The sequence below is a fragment of the Pseudophryne corroboree genome, chromosome 1, assembly GCF_028390025.1.
Source record: "Pseudophryne corroboree isolate aPseCor3 chromosome 1, aPseCor3.hap2, whole genome shotgun sequence".
In the NCBI taxonomy this organism is placed as follows: domain Eukaryota; kingdom Metazoa; phylum Chordata; class Amphibia; order Anura; family Myobatrachidae; genus Pseudophryne; species Pseudophryne corroboree.
The window spans coordinates 591,384,555-591,398,849 of NC_086444.1; the positions used below are offsets into that span (position 1 = coordinate 591,384,555).

Here is a 14,295-nt window from a genome sequence, read left to right on the forward strand (position 1 = left end):
GGGGTACAAAAGGAGGTTGGATGTGCAGCACTCCCTTTACAAAAGTCTGGACTTCTGGGAGAGAAGCCAATTCCTTCTGAAAGAATATAGATAAGGCCGAAATCTGCACCTTATAGGAGCATAACTTAATGCCCATATCCACTCCTGTCTGTAAAAAGTGGATAAAACGCCCAGCTGAAAATCTTCCGTAGGAGCATGCTTGGCCTCACACCAAGAAATATATTTCCTCCAGATACGGTGATAATGCTTCGCCGTTACCTCCTTCCTAGCTTTGATTAGAGTAGGGATGACTTCCCCCGGAATACCTTTCCTAGCTAGGATTTGGTGTTCAACCGCCATGCCGTCAAACGTAACCGCGGTAAGTCTTGGAACACACAGGGCCCCTGTTGCAACAGGTCCTCCCTGGGAGGAAGAGGCCACGGATCTTCCGCGATCATTTCCTGAAGATCTGAATACCAGGCCCTTCGAGGCCAATCTGGAACAATGAGTATTGTCTGCACTCTTGTTCGTCTTATGATTCTCAATATTTTTGAGATGAGCGGCAAAGGAGGGAACACATAGACCGACTGAAACACTCACGGTGTCACTAGTGCGTCCACCGCCACTGCCTGAGGGTCCCTTGACCTGGAACAATACATCCAAAGCTTTTTGTTGAGGCGTGACGCCATCATGTCTATTTGAGGAAGTCCCCAACGACTTGTTATCTCTGCATAGACCTCTTGATGAAGTCCCCACTCTCCTGGATGGAGATCGTGTCTGCTGAGGAAGTCTGCTTCCCAGTTGTCCACTCCCGGAATGAAGACAGCTGACAGAGCGCTTCCATGATTTTCTGCCCAGCGAAGAATCCTGGTGGCTTCTGCCATTGCTGCTCTGCTCCTTGTCCCGCCCTGGCGGTTTACATGCGCCCCGGCTGTGACATTGTCTGATTGGATCAGAACGGGTAGGTTGCGAAGAAAACTCTCTGCCTGTTGCAGGCCGTTGTATATGGCCCTTAATTCCAGCACATTGATGTGTAGACAAGCCTCCTGGCTTGACCATATTCCCTGAAAATTTCTTCCTTGTGTGACAGCTCCCCATCCTCGGAAGGCTCGCGTCCGTGGTCACAAGAACCCAATCTTGAATGCCGAACCTGCGACCCTCTAGAAGGTGAGCACTCTGGAGCCACCACAGGAGAGAGACCCTGGCCTTGGGGGACAGGCTTATCCTCTGATGTATCTGTAGATGGGACCCTGACCACTTGTCCAGAAGGTCCCACTGAAAAGTTCTTGCATGGAACCTGCCGAACGGAATGGCCTCGTAGGCCGCCACCATATTTCCCAATACGCGAGTGCATTGATGAACTGACACTCTTTTTGGTTTCAGCAGGTCCTTGACCATGCTCTGGAGTTCCTTGGCTTTTTCCAGTGGGAGAAAAACCCTCTTTTTTTCCGTGTCCAGAACCATGCCCAAAAATGACAGCCGAGTTGTCGGAACCAACTGTGACTTCGGTAGATTTAGAATCCAGCCGTGTTGTTGTAGTACTCTCAGGGAGAGAGACACGCTCTTTAGTAACTGATCTCTCGATCTTGCCTTTATCAGGAGATCGACCAAGTATGGGATAACTGTGACCTCCTGCTTGCGCAGGAGCACCATCATTTCCGCCATTACCTTGGTGAAAATTCTCGGGGCCGTGGAAAGCCCAAACGGCAACGTCTGAAACTGGTAATGACAATCCTGTACAGTGAAACTCAGGTACGCCTGATGAGGAGGATATATGGGGACATGAAGGTAAGCATCCTTTATGTCTAGTGACACCATAAAATCCCCCCCTTCGAGGCTGGAGATCACTGCCCGGAGAAATTCCATCTAGAATTTGAACTTTTTCAAATATAGGTTTAGGGATTTTAGATTCAGAATTGGTCCGACCGAGCCATCCGGCTTCGTGACCACAAACAGGGTTGAATAAAACCCTTTCCCCTGTTGCCCTAGGGGAACCGTGATTATCACCTGCTGTTGACACAGTTTTTGTATGGCAGCTGAAACTGTTTCCCTCTCTGGGGGAGAAGCTGGTAAGGCCGATTTGAAAAATCGGTGTGGAGGCACATCTTCGAACTCCAGTTTGTAGCCTTGGGATACAATTTCGATCATCCAAGGATCCAGATCCGACTGAACTCAGACCTGGCTGAAGAGACGAAAACGTGCCCCCACCGGTGCGGACTCCAGCAGCGGAGCCCCAGCATCATGCGGTGGATTTTGTAGAGGCCGGGGAGGATTTTTGTTCCTGGGAACTAGCTGTAGCTGGTGTTCTTTTCCCTCTACCTCTACCTCTGGCGAGAAAGGAAGAGCCCCGACCCTTTCTGAACTTATGCGACTGAAAGGACTGTATCTGGTATTGAGGTGTTTTCTTTTGCTGTGGGGGAACATAAGGCAAAAAAGAAGACTTACCCACGGTAGCTGTGGAAACCAGGTCCGCGAGGCCCTCCCCAAATAAAACTTCACCCTTGTAAGGCAAAGCCTCCATATGTCTCTTTGAATCAGCATCACCTGTCCATTGACGGGTCCACAGGGACCTTCTAGCAGAAACTGCCATGGCATTGGCTCTTGAACCCGACAGCACAATATTTCTCGCAGCCTCTCTCATATATAACGCTGCGTCCTTAATGTGACCCAAGGTCAACAAAATACTATCTTTATCTAAGGTGTCAATGTCAGATGACAAGTTATCTACCCACGCTGCAATTGCGCTACCAACCCATGCCGACGCTACTGCAAACCTGAGTAGGGCTCCCGTATACGCGTAAATTGATTTTAAGGTAGTTTCCTGCCTGCGATCCGCAGGATCCTTTAGGGCCGCCGTGTCCGGGGACGGTAGCGGCACCTTTTTGGATAAGCGCGTCAAGGCCTTGTCCACCGTGGGCGAGGATTCCCACCATGACCTGTCCTTTGAGGGGAAAGGATACGCCATAATAATTCTCTCGGGAACCTGCAGTCTCCTGTCTGGAGTTTCCCAAGCCTTTTCAAATAAAGCGTTCAGCTCATGAGATGGGGGAAACGTTACCTCAGGTTTCTTTCCCTTAAACATGCAGACCCTCGTGTCAGGGACAGAAGGGTCCTCTGTGATATGTAAAACATCTTTTATTGCAATAATCATATATTGAATACTCTTGGCCACTCTTGGGTGCAACCGCGCATCATCATAGTCGACACTGGAGTCAGAATCTGTGTCAGTATCAGTGTCTGCTACCTGGGAAAAGGGACGTTTATAGGACCCTGAAGGGTCTTGTGACACAGTCAAAGCCATGGATTGACTCCCTGTTTTGTCCTTGGACTCTGCTTTGTCCAATCTCTTATGTAATAAAGTCACATTAGCATTTAACACATTCCACATGTCCAACCAATCAGGTGTCTGCTGTGCCGACTGAGACACCACCACCATCTGCTCTGCATCCTCCCTAGACGAGCCTTCCGCTTCAGACATGTCGACACACACGTACTGACACCCCCACACACACTGGGATATATGAATATGGGGACAGCCCCCCAATAAGGCCCTTTGGAGAGACAGAGAGAGAGTATGCCAGCACACACCCAGTGCCACTAGACACTGAAAACACAGTCCCAGCCTATACAGCGCTTTATATATATATATATATATATATATAATTTGCACCAAATAAATGTGCCCCCCCCCCCTCGTTTTTTGTCCCCTGTTACTTGGTTCAGCAGGGGAGAGTCCGGGAGCAGCTTCTCTGCAGCATGCTATGGAGAAAATGGCGCTGGTTAGTGCTGGAGGATCAAGCCCCTTCCCCTCGTCGGCGGGCTTCGGTCCCGCTCATTTTTTTATACTGGCAGGGGTTTTATAATATACTGCCTCCGCAGTATCTAACAATGGTGCCAGTGTTATGTGAGGTAATTATTGCTGCCCAGGGCGCCCCCCCTGCTCCCTGCACCCTTGCTGTGCCTGTGTGTGTTGTGGGAGCAATGGCGCGCAGCGCGACCGCTGCGCGGTACCTCTCTGAAGAACTGAAGTCTTCTGCCGCCTTTGTTGTCTTCTTACTTCATGTACTTACTCGGCTTCTATCTTCCGGCTCTGTGAGGAGGACGGCGGCGCGGCTCCGGGACGAACAGCGAGGACGACACCTGTGTTCCAACCCTCTGGAGCTAATGGTGTCCAGTAGCCTAAGAAGCAGAGCCTATCAGTAAAGTAGGTCTGCTTCTCTCCCCTCAGTCCCACGAAGCAGGGAGCCTGTTGCCAGCAGAGCTCCCTGAAAATAAAAAACCTAACAAAAGTCTTTTCAGAGAAATTCAGTAGAGCTCCCCTGCAGTGCATCCAGTCTCCTCTGGGCACAGGATCTAACTGAGGTCTGGAGGAGGGACATAGAGGGAGGAGCCAGTTCACACCCATCTAAAGTCTTAGAGTGCCCATGTCTCTTGCGGAGCCCGTCTATACCCCATGGTCCTTATGGAGTCCCCAGCATCCTCTAGGACGTAAGAGAAAGTACGGTTAGGAAATGTGACAAACTCTTTTGAGCATAAAAAACAGATCCAATATACTGTTACCAATTAGCCGGCAAACATATCTGTAATATTGTATAGGAGACAGAGGCAGGTTCCTGCATGTCTCTCAAAGCAATAGTGGTTATAAGTAACCAGCAGATCTCCATATGTGCATAAATCAAGAGGTGTATAATATAAGAGAATAAGGGTAGGGTCCCTGCTGATTTTAAAGAAAGTTAGGTTAGCAAAAATATAAAACTAATGTAGAGTTATGACTTATAGAAAAAAAGACCTTTTCAGGTAATAAGTAATGGGTCAAGAACTTACAGCTGTTCTGCAGCAATGAAAAAGAGGATTACCTGGGCCAGGAAGCACCGCTAGGGAACTGCATAAGACTGGATGAAGGTCTTATGGACCGATGCAACAAAATTTGAAATCACAGGGTTTTTGTACGCTATCCAGGGCCGGCTCTACCATTAGGCAGCTTTAGGCGGCTGCCTAGGGGCGTCGACCACTGGGGGCACCACTGAATTCATCTAGCAAAAAAACTGAAGGATGTTTCTTAAGGCCAGTACTCACTGGCCGATGGCAGAGAGATGTGTGCTGAGCGAACCGCTCAGCACACATCTCTCCCGGCGCTCAGCACAGCGCGATCTGTGCTGAGCGTGCGGGGGGAGACGGGGGGGCCGCTCACTTCACCCAGCGGGTGAAGTGAGCGACCCGCTAGATTGGCCTGCATGCAGGCCAATCTAGCAGCAGCGATAGCGATGCGCGGGGCTGCGCATCGCTATCGCTGAGGGGGCTACACACGGAGCGATCGTGCTTAAAATCTAAGCAATCTAGTCAGATTGCTTAGATTTTAAGCAGCGATCGCTCCGTGAGTACCCCCCTTTAGGGCGGTATTCAATTCTTTTCACACACTTCCAAATCTGTTCTGTTTCTGCCCCTGGGGCCGTGGTATCGTCACTTCAGCTCTCTACCACCGGGGTAGCGAGACACCCAACCCTTTACACAGCTAAACCTGATTACTATAGGTGCGATATGCGCAATAACGGTGATTATTTTAGAAAGGAAATTTGGAGTGATACAGTATATCATTTGAATACCGCCCTTGGGGCCTAATTCAGACCTGATCGTAGATGTTCTACGATCAGTTTCATAGACATCTGGGGGTAGGCCCAGCACAGGACTCGTCCACCCCACATGTTTTGCTCTTCCCCTCCTGCACAGGTACAAAGGCATAGCACGGCGGCAATGCTTTTGTACCTGAAGAGTAGCTCCCTAACAGGGCAGCTACTGCACGCTGGCAGGGAGCTATTCGTTGCTTCCTGGGTCGCAGCAGCTTCCTGGGTCGACCGTGCCCCCGAAACGGCAGCCAAACATCTCCGACCCACCCCCTCCCGCCCAGTGACTGTCTCTGCCTGTCAATCAGGCAGAGGCGATTGCTGGGCTGAGATGCCGATCGCATCTCTGGCATGCACATGCGCACTGCAGCGTCTGCGCAGTTCAGACCTGATCGCCCGCTGTGCGAAAATGCACAGCAATGATCAGGTCTACTCTGAATTAGCCCCTTTTTGCGGGTCAGTAATGAACTTACAGATGGAAGGATGGAACACGATAAGGAGCATACAAATATATGTATGTCTGGGCGTATATATGTATATAAACCCATACAATTAAAGGGATGTAGTTGGTATCCCGTCGGACGGAATGCTGGCGACTCCAGACACCCGACAGCCGGCATCCTGAATATGAATATGCCGGGGAGGCTTAGGGTTAGGCTGGGTGGTCTTCAGTTTGCTGGCTGTCGGGATCTCGGCGCACAGTATACCGGTGCCGGAATCCCAACAGCCGGCATACCAACACTTTTTCTCCCTCTTGGAGGTCCACAACCCCCCTGGAGGGAGACTGAATAGCATGGTGCGCGTAGCGCGCCACCATGCCCGCAGCGCGGCGAGCGCAGCAAGCGAGCTACAAGGGGTTCATTTGCGCTCGCCACGCTGTCGGTATGCCGATGGTCGGGATCCCGGCGCCGGTATGCTGGTCGCCGGGAGCCCGGCCGCCGGCATACCATACTACACCCAGTTAGGCTAAGGGGAAAAGTAAATTATTGCAGGTTAGGGGGCGCTACGCTGAAGCTTTGCCTAGGGTGCAAAGAGACCTTGCACCGGCCCTGACGCTATCAAGTAGGCGAAGGGATGGTTCCTCAATGTTTTTAATAGCAAAACACCCTATGGTTACATGTAAAAAGCAATGTCCTTTTAAATTTCACTTAACTACTCTGGGAAGAGGTGACTCAAATAAACTCCAGTGACACCAGCTGTCAAATAGGAATGGCCATTAATCGATGGTTACCATCGATGCTATGAAACTATCTGCTAGGGAACCATCGATGGTTTCACCTATAGGTGGTTATCCCTTCTTTACTATGGAGTGGGCTGCCAACCAATCAGTGACTGGGGGCGGGGCTTTGTCGGTGTCGGACTGCGGGGCTGTGTTCCCACATAATGTTGAGGGGAAAAGAAAAACTAACTGGTTGGGCTTTACCATCGATGGCAGAAAACCATCTGGTTCTCCACCATCGATGGCTAAAGTGTTCGATATTGGCCACAGACCATCAAGGATTTTGAATCATCGATGGTCGATGGCCATCCCTACTGTCAAACATGGGGAGGGAGTCTGATGGCCTGGGGATCTTTTGCTGGTTCCAGAATCTGTGACTTACACTTGTCCCATAATGTGGCATTCATATTTTATTCAATTTATTTAATTCAAAACATGGAATTAGCAATGATCACTTACACAAAGCTTCCCAGCTGCATCATTAGCTAGTGTGTCTTATATAACACACATGTTATCATTTCTGTAAAAGAAAGCATCCACTGATTGCTGTGAGAGGGAGATTTCTACTAGGTCATTTAAAATGTAAGGGGTGTGTCCATTAGGGAGGGAGGACCAGCAAGTATCCAAGTCATGAGATCAGCTTTTCTTTTTTACAGAAGTGATGTTTGGAGCTTTTAAAGCTTCCCTTAGTTTCCACATGAGAGGTAACGCTTGACCATTTATCTGGATTTTATCCTGCGAGGAATTGTTCTAAGAATCAGTTATATGACAGAGAGCTGTGGAGCCCTGACAATGCTGATAAAGTGGACATGAAGTTGTGACATCTGCAGCTGTCCGGAAGGCTCAGAATGTGCCTGGAGAACTGGTGAGTTAGCATGTATGGAATTGCTAGGCTGTATGTAGCTTAGCTTGTTAGGCACAGTAGGTGCCTTGTGTTGCAGTTTAATATATAGGGCCTTATTCAGAGTCGTTAGCAAACCAAAAAAGCACTCTAATAGGCAAAACCACGTTGCACTGTAGGTGGGGCAGATGTAACATGTACACAGAGAGTTAAGCTGGGTACACACGGGACAATCTAGCCAACTATCTAGACTAGCAAGATAGGTCGTTGAACGATAATATTGTTCCGTGAGTACAGGGTAAATCGTTCACTAGGCGCGCTCCCGCAGGTATACAACAAAATTGTTGATAGACTGTGCAGCAAGGTAAATTTTGGCTAGATCGTTCATGATCGTTCACTGTCTAAACAGTGTGTATACACGATGTCATCTAGCCACTAAGAAAATATTTACATTTGCAGCCAAAAACCATGTAGCCAAGATCTTTGAAAGACTGAATGATTTGGCGAGATCTTTCCATGTGTACACTCTAGTCAGGAGCAAGGAGCTGAAAGTGAAAGATTTTATCTTTCGGTCTTTCCGTGTGTGCCCAGCTTTTGATTTGGCCGGGATGTGTTCAAACTGAAATCTAAATTGCAGTGTAAAAATAAAGCAGCCAGAATTTACCTTGCACAGAAACAATATAACCCACCCAAATCTAACTCTCTCTGCACATGTTACATCCGCCCCACCTGCACTGCACATGGTTTTGCCCATTAGTGTGCTTTATTTAGTTTGATAATAAACCTGAATTACCCCCATAGAGAATATATCTCAGCAACAAATGTTACTTCATATATACTGATACCACTGCTTACTGTGTGTTTCCTAACAGGCTCAGACTGCAGGGTATAACACTGATATTGGTCTTATCTGCCATCCAAGCTGCCAGCCAAGCTCTGGTAAGGTGTCATTAAAATAATGACCTATTAGACTTTCCTAAAAACTAAAAAACATATTTAGTCCCAAAAAAAATTCTTAACCCAAAAATCTAAAAGAATTTGCTGTAGTTATTGTTTTCCCTTCAATATCTTTTCACACAGAAAATCTGGTATATAAAGATACTGTATACCAGTGGTTCCCATACTGTGTGCCATGACTCCCTGGGTATATACTGTACCAGTGGTTCCCATACTGTGTGCTGTGACACCCTGGAGTGCCTCAGGACACTTGTAGGGGTGACTTGTGTTGGTGGGAACCAGTGCTGATGGCTGCTTATCATAAAAATGTCGACAAACAAGCAAATCTTGTCCCTCACAATTGAAGCTAAGAATGACATAAATACCCAATTTACTTAATTTAATATTTGTTTATAAATTTCTCAATAAGGATCATTTGGCCTAGGGGAGCTGTGCAAAAAAATCCTGATACACTATGGCAGTGGTTCTCAACCTCGGTCCTCAAGTACCCCCAACAGTTCATGTTTTCCAGGTCTCCTCACAGGATTGCAAGTGAAATAATTAGCTCCACCTGTGGGTTTTTTATAACGTGTCAGTGAGTAATGAATACACCTGTTCAACTGCTAGGTGACCTGGAAAACATGAACTGTTGGGGGTACTTGAGGACTGAGGTTGAGAACCACTGCTCTAGGGTGCCGTGATTCAGTGGCGTCACAAGCCGGGTGCGGGGGGTGCGGCCTGCATCCAGATGTGACGCCTAGAAGGGGTGACAACAATCAGTGGGCTCCTCCGCAATGACAGGAGCCAGGTGCTGCAGTGTGAAATTCTGCTATAGCACCTGGCTCCTGTCATAGTAGAGGAGCCGATAGCGCTGCAGACAGTCTCCGGGGGCAGCCCAGTACAGCCCAGCATCTCCGGAGATGCTGGGCACGCCCCCGGAGTGACGACCGGCGAGGCCACGCCCCTTTTGCAGCCATGCCCCCTTTTGCCACGAGCGCGTGCTGGCCTATCAAGGGTGCACACCGGGTGTCACTACACCCGGTGACGCCTCTGCCGTGATTCAAAAAAGTTTGAGAACCACTGCTGTATACAAATGCTTCCTGCAATGGCCGAATTGTTATATCCAAGTACTGTCGTATAAATTTCTTCTAAAAAAAGATCTCCTAATTACTGGAATCCCAAATCTGCTATGAAAAATATACACTTAATAAAACCAAACCAGTTTTCTTACAGCTGCTGCACATGTACTGTACATAGAGATTGTTTTCCTTTTATATAGTTATTCATGGTGCTAACAGCACAATTCACATTTGGTAACTTGGCCAAGTACTTCCAGCTTTCATCCTTAATCTTATCATTGGAGAGAGACATTGGCCAGTATTTACTAAAAATCCGAGTTTGGCCGATTTGTGTTTTTTTTTCTAAGTCCCAATCCGGGAATTCACTAAGCACCAATCTCGGCAGTGTCTGGTCTATTCGGAATGGTTTGAATGACAACGTTCCGAAATACGAATGAATAGACCATCGGTCAAACGCGGCTGTTATTTCATAGATAACGGGAATTCACTATTCGTTCGTATTTGGGTGTTAGTTTCTGAGTGCTCAAGTGCGGGTCTGTTTTTTTTCGATTTGTTAAAAAAAGCAGACAAAAAATAAACCTCCTTTTTCCAGTCGAGTTTGGATAACCATGCACGGATCAGTGAGATCTGTGCATGGTTATCTATGGGAAAGGGTCTGTTTAGTGTAAAATCTGAAAAAAAAATTGCGTGGGGTCCCCCCTCCTAAGCATAAACAGCCTCGGGCTCTTTGAGCCGATCCTGGTTGAAAAAATATGGGGGGGAAAATGACAGGGGTTCCCCCATATTTAATCAACCAGCACCGGGCTCTGCGCCTGGTCCTGGTTCCAAAAATACGGGGGACAAAAAGCGTAGGGGTCCCCCGTATTTCTGAAACCAGCACCGGGCCACTAGCTGGGGAGATAATGCCACAGCCGGGGGACACTTTGATATCGGTCCCTGCGGCCGTGCCATTAAAACCCCAACTAGTCACCCCTGGCCGGGGTACCCTGGAGGAGTGGGGACCCCTTCAATCAAGGGGTCCCCCCCTCCAGCCACCCAAGGGCCAGGGGTGAAGCCCGAGGCTGTCCCCCTCATCCAAGGGCGGCGGATGGGGGGCTGATAGCCAAGTGTGAAATTGTGAATATTGTTTTTAGTAGCAGTACTACAAGTCCCAGCAAGCCTCCCCTGCAAGCTGGTACTTGGACAACCACAAGTACCAGCATGCGGTGGAAAACCGGGCCCGCTGGTACCTGTAGTACTACTACTACAAAAATACCCCAATAAAAACAGGACACACACACCGTGACAGTACAACTTTATTACATACATGCACACCAACATACACACATACTTACCTATGTTCCCACGAGGCTCGGTCCTCTTCTCCATGTAGAATCCTAGGGGTACCTGTGGAAAAAAATATACTCGCATAATCCAGTGAAGAATCCGGCCTTTGAATAATCCACGTACTTGGCAAAATAAAAAAACGCAAACCCGACCACGCACTGAAAGGGGTCCCATGTTTACACATGGGACCCCTTTCCCCGACTGCCAGGACCCCCCCTGACTCCTGTCAAAGAGGGTCCCTTCAGCCAATCAGGGAGCGCCACGTCGTGGCACCCTCCTGATTGGCTGTGTGCTCCTGTAGTGTCAGTCAGGCAGCACACGGCAGTGATACAATGTAGCGCCTATGCTCTCCATTGTAGCCAATGGGGGGAACTTTGCGGTCAGCGGTTGACCGAAAGTAACCTCACCGCTGACCGCAAAGTTCCCACCATTGGCTACAATGGAGCGCATAGGCGCTACATTGTATCACTGCCGTGTGCTGCCTGACAGACACTACAGGAGCACACAGCCAATCAGGAGGGTGCCACGACGTGGCGCTCCCTGATTGGCTGAAGGGACGCTCTTTGACAGGAGTCAGGGGGGGTCCTGGCAGTCGGGGAAAGGGGTCCCATGTGTAAACATGGGACCCCTTTCAGTGCGTGGTCGGGTTTGCGTTTTTTTATTTTGCCAAGTACGTGGATTATTCAAAGGCCGGATTCTTCACTGGATTATGTGAGTATATTTTTTTCCACAGGTACCCCTAGGATTCTACATGGAGAAGAGGACCGAGCCTCGTGGGAACATAGGTAAGTATGTGTGTATGTTGGTGTGCATGTATGTAATAAAGTTGTACTGTCACGGTGTGTGTGTCCTATTTTTATTGGGGTATTTTTTTAGTAGTAGTACTACAGGTACCAGCGGGCCCGGTTTTCCACTGCATACTGGTACTTGTGGTTGTCCAAGTACCAGCTTGCGGGGGAGGCTTGCTGGGACTTGTAGTACTGCTACTAAAAACAATATTCACAATTTCACACTTGGCTATCAGCCCCCCATCCGCCGCCCTTGGATGGGGGGGACAGCCTCGGGCTTCACCCCTGGCCCTTGGGTGGCTGGAGGGGGGGACCCCTTGATTGAAGGGGTCCCCACTCCGCCAGGGTACCCCGGCCAGGGGTGACTAGTTGGGGTTTTAATGGCACGGCCGCAGGGACCGATATCAAAGTGTCCCCCGGCTGTGGCATTATCTCCCCAGCTAGTGGAGCCCGGTGCTGGTTTCAGAAATACGGGGGACCCCTACGCTTTTTGTCCCCCGTATTTTTGGAACCAGGACCAGGCGCAGAGCCCGGTGCTGGTTGATTAAATATGGGGGAACCCCTGTCATTTTCCCCCCCATATTTTTTCAACCAGGACCGGCTCAAAGAGCCCGAGGCTGGTTGTGCTTAGGAGGGGGGACCCCATGCAATTTTTTTCAGATTTTTAAAGACTTTAATGAACTTTTTAAGGTACACAATAAAGCCCTGCACGGATCTCACAGATCCGACCGGGATTCCTTGTGTTTTGTCAGGCAGTGTTTTACTCATCACTCCCGTAAAACACTGCCTGATATTACGAATCACATCGACATCGGAAAAAACGAATGTGCAAAACTCGGCAGCTTAGTGAATGACCGTATCAGGATTCAAAAAGTTGCAGTAAAATGCACCCGATACCATTCGAGATCAAACACCCTTCAAAACGGCAAAAACACGAATATTAGTAAATAAACCCCATTTTCGGAGATTGTCCTTCCACAGCCTTTGGTTACCAGCTGCTAAGAGGGAGGTTGTCCCCACTCACACTAGAGATGAGCGGGTTCGGTTCCTCGGAATCCGAACCCCCCCGAACTTCAGCCTTTTTACACGGGTCCGAGGCAGACTCGGATCTTCCCGCCTTGCTCGGTTAACCCGAGCGCGCCCGAACGTCATCATCCCGCTGTCGGATTCTCGCGAGGCTCGTATTCTATCGCGAGACTCGGATTCTATATAAGGAGCCGCGCGTCGCTGCCATTTTCACACGTGCATTGAGATTGATAGGGAGAGGACGTGGCTGGCGTCCTCTCCGTTAGAATAGATAGAGACACTTGAGTTGATTTACTACTAACTTAGTAATTTTGGGGAGCATTAGGAGTACTCAGAGTGCAAAGTTTTGCTGATAGTTACTAGTGACCACCACCAGTTTTATTTATTATTTAATATAATCCGTTCTCTGCCTGAAAAAAACCGATACACAGTCACATACCATATCTGTGCTCAGCCTCAGTGTGCTGCATGATAATATCATCTTGTATATCTGACTGTGCTGAGTGCTCACTGCTCACACAGCTGAATTGTGGGGGAGACTGGGGTGCAGTTATAGCAGGAGTACAGTGCACACTTTTGCTGCCAGTGTGACTGACCAGTGACCACCAGTATATTGTCTGCCTGAAAAAGTTAAACACTCCTGTGGTGTTTTTTTTTTTTATTCTATAAACGCATTCTGCTGACAGTGTCCAGCAGGTCCGTCATTCATTATATTATATAAATATTTACCTGCAGTAGTGTTATATTTTTTTTGTTCATCTCTATCATCTTTATCATCTCTATATTAGCAGACGCAGTACGGTAGTCCACGGCTGTGGCTATCTCTGTGTCGTCAGTGCTCGTCCATAATTGTATACCTACCTGTGGTGGGGTTTATTTTTCTATCTTCTTCATACTAGTAGTTTAGGAGTCTGCTGACAGTGTCCAGCAGGTCCGTCATTATATTATATATACCTGCAGTAGTGATATATATATTTTTTTTATATCATTATCATCTCTATACTAGCAGACGCAGTACGGTAGTCCACGGCTGTAGCTACCTCTGTGTCGTCAGTGCTCGTCCATAATTGTATACCTACCTGTGCTGGGGTTTTTTTTTCTATCTTCTTCATACTAGTAGTTTAGGAGTCTGCTGACAGTGTCCAGCAGGTCCGTCATTATATTATATATACCTGCAGTAGTGATATATATATATTTTTTATATCATTATCATCTCTATACTAGCAGACGCAGTACGGTAGTCCACGGCTGTAGCTACCTCTGTGTCGTCAGTGCTCGCCCATAATTGTGGTGGGGTTTTTTTTTCTATCTTCTTCATACTAGTAGTTTAGGAGTCTGCTGACAGTGTCCAGCAGGTCCGTCATTATATTATATATACCTGCAGTAGTGATATATATATATTTTTTATATCATTATCATCTCTATACTAGCAGACGCAGTACGGTAGTCCACGGCTGTAGCTACCTCTGTGTCGTCAGTG

General features: G+C 48.2%; 1 protein-coding gene across 2 annotated transcripts in view; it reads left to right on the top strand.

The window, feature by feature from the left end:
- The first annotated feature begins 7,383 nt into the window (after window positions 1–7,383).
- Window positions 7,384–14,295, top strand: part of LOC134900568 (ADAMTS-like protein 5) — a 186,505-nt gene continuing 179,593 nt past the window's right edge. The window contains exons 1-2 of one of the 2 annotated variants that reach the window (XM_063914250.1): window positions 7,384–7,684; window positions 8,533–8,599. In XM_063914250.1, the coding sequence (XP_063770320.1) occupies window positions 7,668–7,684; window positions 8,533–8,599 (84 nt within the window). In that variant the 5' untranslated portion in view covers window positions 7,384–7,667. The remainder of the gene's footprint in view (window positions 7,685–8,532; window positions 8,600–14,295) is intronic. The other variant, XM_063914249.1, reaches the window with a different exon arrangement.